Source organism: Phyllostomus hastatus, unplaced genomic scaffold, assembly GCF_019186645.2.
Source record: "Phyllostomus hastatus isolate PE091 unplaced genomic scaffold, TTU_PhHast_1.1 phas_contig_98, whole genome shotgun sequence".
Classification (NCBI taxonomy): Eukaryota; Metazoa; Chordata; class Mammalia; order Chiroptera; family Phyllostomidae; genus Phyllostomus; species Phyllostomus hastatus.
The window spans coordinates 6,582,425-6,592,840 of record NW_025333999.1 but is presented as its reverse complement, the minus strand read 5'-3'; the positions used below and the strand labels follow the sequence as shown (position 1 = coordinate 6,592,840).

Below are 10,416 nucleotides of genomic sequence, written 5' to 3'. Positions count from 1 at the left end.
GATGAAGCTCAGACCGGAGCGGTGAATCGTACAGGCTGCACAGCGCTGACCGGCAAATGGACTGGTCCAGAGCCCGTTGCCTCCGCCCCCTCCCCTAGTCGCGCGGCCGCTTCTGCCCCTTTAATAACGCCCCGCGGAAACAAGCAGGAAGGGGGCGGTGCCTGAGCCTGAGACGGATGTGCGGTTAGGCCAATGGATATTGATGTATCGGTGGCGGCGGCCAATAGGCACGGCAGGGGCGGGGCCTGGTGCCCGAGCCTAGTTCCCGAGGCGCGGCGGCCGCGGCTGGGGGCGGGAAGGGGGCGCAGGACCCCAGGCGGGGGTCCCGGAGCCGGAGGCACGTGTCCCGGGGCGCCGGCAGGGCCGCATCGGCCAGGAGCGCTCCCCGGGCCTAGGCTGGTCTGGGGGCCGGCGCGGCGGGGTCTGCAGCCTATGGGCGGGGCGAAGGGCCGCGGGGGAGGCGAGCCCGGGTGTGCTTGGGGTCGGAGTGCCGGAGGGGGTGCGACCAGGCGGGGGCTGTGGGGGTGCGGGCCCAGGAGGTCCAAGGGGAGTTAAGGGAGCTCTGCTGGCAGAGACGTGCAGAGCCCGGGGCACTCGAGGGGTTCTGGAGGTTGGGGACTCAGCCTGGTGGCGTCAAACAGGCGTGAGGCTTTGGGGGCCTGGTGAGGGGCTGACGGAGGGCCAGGCACGGGCGGGGGGCATTTGGAGGGCGTAAGGTGTTACGGGATCAGGAGGGGGACAGTCTGGGAACATCGGGTTGTTTACGGGGCGATAGGACGGCTCTGGGGGCAACTGGCGTGGGCTGGGGGCAGTGGTTGGGGGAGGGCGACTTATGCAGGCACCGGGGATTGTGGAGTAGGGGCTGGGAAGGTCTCAGGAAAGGGGGCCGAGTCCGGAAGGGGCAGGCAGGTGAGCGTTGGGGAGGGATGCTGTGGTTTAGAATGAAGTCTGTACCACCTCCAAGCTTGGGGCCTGGGGGTGGGGGGCAGTTTTTGATGGCTCAAGGAAAAGACTAGGATGCGGTGGGGCTCTCCACCACTCCTATGAAGACCACTTTGGGAGGGTAGTCAGGAGGCGGGAGGAGAGGAGAAAGGGCTCCCAGAAAGTGTTTGGGCTAGGGTCTTTGGTGTGGTTTAGGTTCAGAGTATGGAAGGAAAAGGTTTGGGTTTTCTAGGTGGTGGTTAAGTTAGCAGACGGCCCCTCTTAGGAGAAGGGGCAGCTGGAGATGGGGGGCCCTGGTAAAGATTCAGTTCTCCTTATCTTGGGCTCAAAAAATAGTCTCCCCAAGACCTCAGGGATTGTCCACCTAAAAACCATCCAGCATCTCCTCTGGGCATTTAATCAGATAAAGCCCCAGGTTCAAATCCTGACCCTGCAGTTGGCTTGTTCTGTGACCTTGGGCAAATGGCTTTGCTCCTTTGGGCGTCAATTTCCTTTTCTGCAAATTGTGGGGGAATGTATCCTGCTTCCTGGGGTGTTTATAAATATTAAACATTATTTAGGTCTAATAATAGCTGTGTTTGAGCCTGATGCCCAGGACTTGATGCTTGGGTCCTTATCCTCTGGTCAAGCCAGGGTTGTTGCTCTACCCACTCTACAGATGAGGGAACTGAGGCTTGGAGCCCCTGAGTCACATAGCAAGTGATCCACAGTGTGAAGAATGGATGCACAGGAGGATATGAAGGGCTGGGTGGAAATCTCACCCCGATCCGTTCCCTCCACCAGGGCCAGTTCCCGTCCCCCCAGCAACATGGCATCCTGTGCTGAGCCCTCTGCCGTGGGCCCTGAGCCCACCACCCCACCGCCTGCTGGGGTCCCACCTCTTGAGGACTTTGAAGTGCTGGATGGGATGGAAGATGCAGAGGGGGAAGAGGAAGAGGAGGAGGACCCGAGTGAGCTGCAGCCGCTAGAGGACATGGGGCAGCCCCCACTGGAGGAGACTGAACAGCCTGGGGCCCTGGCCCGAGAGTTTCTGGCCACCATGGAGCCTGAGCCCGAGCCTGCTCCAGCCCCAGAAGAGTGGCTGGACATCCTGGGTAAGGTGCAGGGGTGGCTTGGGTTTACCCAAAGGGCCTAAACAGCTACAGTTCAGTAGTGACCTTGGCCCAAGCCTTCTCTTCCCCTGATTTCCCCAACTCTGCCATGAAGTAGGTTGGAAGTAGCATATGTGGTAACCACGGTAATTGCCAGACATAGTCAGCTGCCTGACATATTTCATGTCTATGAACCCCTTTCATTGTCTGTCTGTCTGTCTGTCTGTCTCTCTCTCTCTCTCTCACACACACACACACACACACACCTCCCAGCTCAGAGAGGCTGAGTCACTCATCCAGGGCCACACAGCCAGCATTCCAGGCGCCAGCAGCTTTTTCTTTTTCTTTATTTTAAGATTTTATTTTTTAATTTATTTTTAGAGAGAGGGGAAGGAGGGAGAAAGAGAGGGAGAAAAACATTGATGTGTGAGAGAAACATTTATTGGTTGCCTCTTACACACCCCCAACTGGGGACCTGGCCCAAAACCCAGGCTTATGACCTGACCAGGAATCGAACCAGTGACCTTTTGGTTTGCATGACAAATGCCCAACCCACTGAACCACATTAGTCAGGGCTCTGCTACTTCTTTCCTTGGCATTTGTTTGACAAATACCTGTTCCCTGAAAAATGTGTCCTCAGATCACAGAGATCTGGGGAACATCCCAATTTGTTGTTCATCCCTGTCTGGTTTACAGTATTCATTAGCATTCTGATTTCTCAGAGAAGTCCTGCAAGAAAGGACTTGGAGAATCTACACGTGTTCCTGCCATGGACCCCATCATAGCAATTTTGGGAGCTAGAGAATTATATTGCTATTAGTACTGGTATCTATATAATATGCTAAATAATGCTAGTGCCACACAAATAATAGTAAAAACTCATTGTTATTACTATCTTTTATACTGATACCAAAACAGTAGTATAAAATAATACTAATATTGACAAAACAGTACTGTTACTAATGTTACCAACACTGCTGATAAAAACATTGCTACTTCTGCCCTGACTAGTGTCACAGCAAGGGCTGCTAACCAAAGGGTCACAGGTTTGATTCCCAGTCAGGGCACATGCCTGGGTTGCCGGCCAGGTTCCCACTAGGGGGTGCATGAGAAGTAACCACACATTGATACTTCTCTTTCCCCTTCTCTAAAAATGAATAAATAAAGCCCTGGCTGGCATAGCTTAGTGGATTGAGCGTGGGTTGCGAACCAAAGTGCCGCAGGTTCGATTCCCAGTCAGGGTACATGCCTGGGTTGCAGGCCATGACCCCCAGCAACCGCACATTGATGTTCCTCCCTCTCTCTCTCTCTCTCTCTCTCTCTCTCTCTCTCTCTGTCTCCCTCCTTTCCCTCTCTAAAAATAAATAAATAAAATCTTTAAAAAAATGAATAAGTAAAATCTTAAAAAAAATACAAAAACATTGTTACTTCTAAAAACAACACCAGGTAATATTGACTGCCAACTGGTTCTGTTCCAGGCCTGTGCACCATCTTTATTCTCATGACAACCCTGTGACGTAATTCTTACCATACCCACATTTTACAGATGAGGAAACTGAGGCTCAGATAGGTGAGGGTGCTTGCCCAAAGTTACACAGCACAGCCTCCTTGGGTATGTTAGAGTCTGGGAAGCTTTTCTCTGATGCTACTAGGATCTCCCCCACTCCTCCTCTGAGCAGGAGGCTGGCTCTTTCCTTTTATATTGAGAGTCAGCTGCATTCTGAAGTCATAATTCAGGCTTCCAGACAAAGAAATAGGCCTTGAGAGAGGCTGTGACTTGCCCAGAGTTCCCCCGATGAGAGGCAGTGCTTGAGTGTGACCCAGTCAAAATATCCACCATGAGTGCTCTGAAACCTCAAGACACAGGGTCCTCCAGAATCCACTAGATCAGTGCTTCTTAGGCTGGATACAGGGGCACGTACAAGTTGGGAAGCAGCACACAAATTTGGAACTTTGTAGAATATTCCAGAATATGGATAGATACCTCTCTGTCCTTAACCTTTAAACCAGAATCCATTCAGACTTATGTTGTATTCCAGACCAGTGTTATATTACAGAGCACAGGGACACTGAAGCCTAGAGGTGTGGGGTCACCTGGACAATAATGGGCAGAGCAGCTTTTTGAAGCTCAGCTTATGCCCTGGGGCTGGGACACTCCTGGGATGGGTGAAGCTGGTGGGGCTTGTGGGGGAAGGGGCTTGGAGAGCAGGTGCCCGACTGAACCACTGAGTGACGGGCTACTTGTCTCCGGTCCCTGGCAGGGAATGGACTGTTGAGGAAGAAGACGTTGGTCCCAGGCCCATCTGGCTCAAGCCGCCCTACCAAGGGCCAGGTGGTCACCGTGCAGCTGCACATGTCACTGGAGAACGGCACACGAGTGCAGGAGGAGCCGGAGCTGGTGTTCACCCTGGGTGATTGTGACGTCATCCAGGTGGGAGTGGGTTAGGGTCTGGGCAGTCTGGTGCAGGGTAGGGTGGGGCAGAGGTAGAATGGAGGGAGTGATACAAGTGAGGTGGTAATAGCTGGGTGGGCTGGGTTAGTGGGGGCAGGCTACACCTGGATCCACCATCCACCTGACCCTCATACCTCTGCACACCTAGGCCCTGGATCTCAGTGTCCCGCTCATGGACGTAGGGGAGACGGCTATGGTCACTGCTGATTCCAAGTACTGCTATGGCCCCCAGGGCAGGTGAGAACCTGCCACTGTGGGGGGGTCCCTTTTGGGGTGGGGAGGAGGTAGGTATATGACTCACCAAATCACATAGCTCAAGGGTGGCAAGAGTCACTTTTCCTTCTGTTTTACTGAGTAGGGCCAGCTCCAGGACTTGAGTCCTTTTCTGCCTGCTCCCAAGCTTGCCCAGTGTGTCTGGGGTGCCGTCACGGTGGTTGCCAGGTCTGAGTGCTCCCCCTGCCCCACCCTCCAGCAGGAGCCCATATATCCCCCCTCACGCGGCCCTGTGCCTGGAGGTGACGCTGAAGACAGCTGTGGATGGGCCTGACCTGGAGATGCTCACAGGGCAGGAACGTGTGGCACTGGCCAACCGGAAGCGGGAGTGCGGTAATGCTCACTACCAGCGGGCTGACTTTGTGCTGGCAGCAAACTCGTATGACCTCGCCATCAAGGCCATCACCTCCAGCGCCAAAGGTGACCACCTGGTCAAATCCCCCCACCTCACCTGCAAAGGTGTCTGCTAGTGCAAGCAACCTCAAGTCACAGAGAGTCTGACACTCAGAATGTTGTAAAATATTCCAGAATATGGATTGTTGCTCATCCATCCCTAACCTTTAGGCTAGGGCTCACTCTAGCCCTGTGGTAGATCCCAGATCAATGGGATGTTAGGACACAGGTAGATGTGGGGACTTGGGTGACTGTACACAGTATCACTCCACAGCCTGTGGTTAAGCTTCTGCTTCACTTAGGCTCTGTTTTGTAGACTCTGGCAGTGCCAAGAATGATACAGTCTCGGCCTGATTCAGAGCTGGGGAGACTGACCCCTCCCTAGTCTCCTCTTCTACCAGGTGTGGGGGTTGGGCGTTGGCCTGGGTCATGTAGTAGGCAGGTGGTTGTGGGGCTGGCAGTGTGGTAGTGGCCCCCACAGTTGAGTACTGTCCCCCAACAGTGGACATGACATTCGAGGAGGAGGAGCAGCTCCTGCAGCTGAAGGTGAAGTGTCTGAACAACCTGGCAGCCTCGCAGCTGAAGCTAGACCACTATCGGGCCGCGCTGCGCTCCTGTAGCCTCGTGCTTGAGCACCAGCCTGACAACATCAAGGCGCTCTTTCGCAAGGGCAAGGTGGGCCATGGGTGGGTGGGCCACGGACCACAGGCACAGGTGGCAGGCTGGCTTCCCCAGCCCAGACCAGTGGGACTGGTTCTGAACCCAGGATTTGAAAAGGTCATAGGCGTCAGCCAGCCAAGCTCTCTGGGGTACAGGTAGAGGAACCAAGGCCCAGACAGGTGCAGAGGTATGAGATTTGAATCTCAGCAATTCACTGACTGAGGCTAGATGTGAACCCCAAGCCTTAGGCTCCCACACACTGCTGTGTGGCCCAATGGTGACTGCTCATTGCATACAATCCTCCATGGCTCCCATCTTCAGAACAAAATTGAGTTCTCATTGCTGCCCTTGGGGCTTTGAGTCCAGCCATCTGATTTTCCTTTTCCTCTTGTCATTTTCGACTGTACCTCTTGCTTCCTTCCATCCTGTTTAGCCTCCTTACCCCTGCTTTTGCAGAGGCAATTCCCTCTGCCTAAGACATTCATACCCCAGGTACCCCCATGTGTTCTTCCCTTGCCTCATTCAGGTCTTTGACGTAATGTCACGTCTTTGGGAAGCCCTCCCTGCTGACCCCCACCCTGATTCCCTTCCCTGTCTTCATGTTTCCTGTGTCACTGTCAGCACATGGAAGTGTCAAGCCTCTTGTCCATCTCCCCTGCTAGGAGGTGTAGCTTTTGTTTGTCTCACCCACTACTAAATCTCTAACCTTGCAAAGAGGGCCAGGCACACAGTAGGTTCTTAGAAAGTTCTGGTGGAACATAGGGGAGAGTTTGGCCTGCATGGACTTGACCTTAATTGCATCTTTTGATACTCACAGCAACCCTGGATGGGGCAGAATGGGGATTTTTCAGCACCTTTTAGCAGTGAACTGAGAAAACTGAGGTGTAAGCAAGCACTGGGTCACCTAGCATGTTTGTGAGAGAACTGAGCATGGTCTCCCCCAGCCAGCATTTTTAAAAAAAAATCCTCACCTGAGGACATGCTTATTGATTTTAGAGAGGGGAAGGGAGGGAGGGGGATAGAGAGAGAGACAGGCAGACAGGCATTGATTAGAGAGAAACACTGATTGGTGGAACCAGCAACCTAGGCATGTACCCTGACCGAGAATTGAATCCATGATCTTTCAGTTTACAGGTGATGCTCCAGCCAACTGAGCCACCACCAGCCAGGGCCAACCAGCATTTTTTTAAGCACTCACTATGTGTGGAGTTCTGCATAGAAATGTGGAGAGGAACACAATGTCAATCCTATTTTTCAAGGGTTTATAACCTTGCTTGTGTAGCTCACATATTTGGATATGTTGGTTGGAGGTGACAGAAAGTCACTCAAAAAGATTTAAGCAAAAGGAGGATAGTTGTGACCCTGTCAAATCTGGGGGTGCTGGGTTGAGGCAGGGCTGGATCCAGGCATTAGCAATGTTATGGGGATGCTGTGTTGGTCTGCTGTGGGTTCTCTCAGGCAGGCTCCTCTCTTGGGAGTGACCAAGATGCTCTTTCTTGCCCCTCAAAAGCTCCAGGCTTACATCCTTGCTGCTTAACATCCAGCTTCCCAGTGGTACCAGCATATTTCAGGCTGGATCTTATTGGTTGGCTTGAGTTATATGCTGGCTCTGAGTCATTCACTGTGGTCAGAGCTTTGGAAGTATCCAGGCAAGGGGTAAGGGAGGAGTGGATGACTGGGTCTCTTCACAGGCCGAAACAGACACTCAGGGAAGGAGAAGGTTGGGTGGACAACATTGAATCCAATGGGGTGATCATGGAGTCTTGAGGGCTCAGGAGAGCAGAGTGGGATGACTGAACTCCTGGGGATAGATTTGGGACTTGACAGGCTGGCCAGGAGCCTGGCAGGTCTGGGTTTCATGAAAGAAAGCATGGCCTAGTTGTGGGTCCAGAGTGATGCCATCTACTTTCTCCCATAGGTGCTGGCCCAGCAAGGGGAGTACAGTGAGGCCATCCCCATCCTGAGGGCAGCCCTGAAGCTGGAACCTTCCAACAAGGTGAGCAGGATGGGGGTGCCCTGGGAACTTGCCCTATCAGCCTGCCTGGGATGCCCCTCCTGTCATCTGTCTCTTGTCCTTGGTGTAGTTCTCCCTATTGTGTGTCTACCTGAGCAGTGGCAGAGGGTAGGTGTCTGAACGGCCCTAGCCAGCTTGCTGAGACACTTATGATCCATATATAAGTGGGCTGGGCTTATTCTGAACCAGGGGTCTCAGAAGCTAAAGGTGCCACCATCTTGGCCAGTGCCAGTGTCCCCAGCTTTCCTCCCAGAACTTTGTGCTCTGCATCATCTATGGGCTCCCTAGAGGCATGGAGCCAGCAGTCCCCTCTTTACTGATGCCAGAGAAGGGCAGACAAATCCCTTGTGTTCCTGTGGCGCCAGTCCAAGTGACCCAGGACACCAGAAAGGCAGAGCACCAGCGATGGTGGTTGCTGCCGCTGTTGCATGCTTAGCCCATCTGCCACTCCTCTCTCCCAGACGATCCACGCAGAGCTCTCGAAGCTAGTGAAAAAGCACGCAGCCCAGCGGAGCACAGAGACTGCCCTGTACCGGAAAATGCTGGGCAACCCCAGCCGGCTGCCTGCCAAGTGTCCTGGCAAGGGTGCCTGGGTGAGCTGGGGCCAGTGGGTAGGGACTGCTGCAGGAGGGGCAGGATAGACCACATAAAGGGACTGTCTTCATTTTGCAAACATTGATGTCCTCATCACCTGGGCTGTGTTGGACCGTGCTGGGGACACAGGCCCTACCCCTGTGTGGCCTGGACCAAAGCAGAAGGTGTAATACAGTCTGTAGGGCGTGGGGTGGGGAGTGATGGTGCTTCCAGAGGGGAAGGGGATGTATCCCAGAGAGGGGAGATTTGGCTTGAGTTTTGATGTACATGTAGCAGTTTACCAGGAAGCAGGAAAGGCATGGTCAGTCAGGCAGTGGCTTGTTGGAAGGCCTGTGTGGGCTGTATTGGTACCTGAGGCCCAAGATATCAGTCTTGACTGCCCTCCAGCTTCCTCCTCCCTCCCCTTTATCTACAGTCCATCCCTTGGAAGTGGCTGTTTGGGGCAACTGCTGTTGCCTTGGGGGGCGTGGCTCTCTCTGTGGTCATCGCTGCCAGGAACTGACTGCCCAGGTGGCCGCCACCCCTTCAAGCACCATGGACCCCACCACACGCTCCCTAACTCTCCCAGGCTCCCTGTCCACTACCCTCTCTGGCCTAGCCTCCTCCTCTGGGGCAGGGACAGTGAGGTTTGAGGGTCATGTGGCCCAGTGAACAGGAGGGACTAAGGCCCTATAGGAGGAAAGTGAGGCAGGGCCAAGCCCCCGTCCAGCCTGTAAGTAGGGGGCCCTCATTCCTCCAGACCCAATTCCTACCCCCACCCCTACCCCCCTGGGTTAGGTCTCTATAGGGGTCTGTCTCAGTTTCTCCTTCCCAAGGCCTGGGGGCAGCTTTTCCCCCATCCAGTCCCTGTCCAAGTGCCAACCTCTCCTGCCCTGTGTGCTGCCCTCTGTCCAGGCTCTTCCTTACCCCAAGTGAAATAAAGCCTCCCACCCTGCATTCCACTGGCTCTGGAGCCTTCTTTGACCGCCACTTGGGACTGGGCCAGAGAAGGAGTGGGGGATCTCCTCTTGGGCCACAGCAGACCTATGTTACAGAGGGGGAAACAAGCTTGAAGAAGTGGGGTGATGTGCCTAGAGCACCCAGATGTGAACTCCATAGGCGTTAACGCTCCCTATGCCTGTTACCCCATCCTGTCTCGTTTCCGTTAACTGAAAATAGGGACCCTGATGGGACCTAGCTGGGGGCTTCTCTGAGACCAACAATTAAAGGGGTCTGTAGTTCAGTGAGCTGATAGCCCTGTGTCTGGGCAGCAACAGCATAGCCAATACAAAGGCTAGAGGTTCTGCAGTGAGCTGGGTGGGTAGAGGATGTGTTGACTGGCTACACCAAGGTAATGAACTAGCTTTCAATTTCTTGGGTGACCTAGTTCTTAGAGACTTTTGGAGAACATATGAATGCTTGGTGATTTCTCTATTGTCCCTGGGGTACTGTTGGGAGGCTCTGGGGTAATGAGTATACAGTGGGGAAATGTTTGTTACCAAGTAGTACAGCCTATGGTTGTAGTGTTGCTGATTGAAGGTTGTCTGAGCTTCTCCAAGCCTCAGTTTCCTCATAGGGCAGATGGGTCCAAACCAGCATATCCATCCCAAAAGGCAGTCATGGGTCCTAAGCACTGAGCAGAGAACCTCAGCATTTCATGGTCAGGAGGTATACAGATGGTAGTGCTGGCTGGGCAGTGGTGGGCAAAACTAACAAGATCACTTGGGTAGGGACATACAGAAAGTCCCTAAACTTCACCTTCCTCTCTTACATGAAAATCTTCATCCTATGACCACCATCTGTAATTAGATTAAAAGGGAGAAAGAAAACAACCCCAGAGTTTTCCACAAGTCTGGAGGCCCACAAGCCCAGGAGGAGCTTTCCTGGGCGAGCTAGCACTTGTCTTTAGCCTCAGTTTCCCCACCTGTACAATGAGAGCTTAATAAAGTGATGCAGTTTCTGTGGAAAACAGCCTGGCAGTTCCTTGAATGGTTAAACATAGAATTACCAAATGACTT

At 53.6% G+C, this 10,416-nt stretch overlaps 1 protein-coding gene across 5 annotated transcripts; it reads left to right on the top strand.

Annotated features, from left to right (window-relative positions):
- Nucleotides 1-233: 233 nt before the first annotated feature.
- Nucleotides 234-9,355, top strand: FKBP8 (FKBP prolyl isomerase 8). 5 transcript variants are annotated; one of them, XM_045853543.1, is made up of 9 exons: nucleotides 234-337; nucleotides 1,726-2,036; nucleotides 4,295-4,464; nucleotides 4,634-4,722; nucleotides 4,958-5,178; nucleotides 5,654-5,826; nucleotides 7,730-7,807; nucleotides 8,287-8,418; nucleotides 8,835-9,355. In XM_045853543.1, exons 2-9 carry the CDS (start codon nucleotides 1,751-1,753, stop codon nucleotides 8,919-8,921), a joined length of 1,236 nt encoding a protein of 411 aa, XP_045709499.1. In that variant the 5' UTR covers nucleotides 234-337; nucleotides 1,726-1,750; the 3' UTR covers nucleotides 8,922-9,355. The 5 variants fall into 5 exon arrangements, with proteins under 5 accessions (XP_045709499.1, XP_045709501.1, XP_045709500.1 ...); XM_045853545.1 differs by having other exon boundaries at nucleotides 276-395; XM_045853544.1 differs by having other exon boundaries at nucleotides 286-421.
- The last annotated feature ends 1,061 nt before the right edge of the window (nucleotides 9,356-10,416 follow it).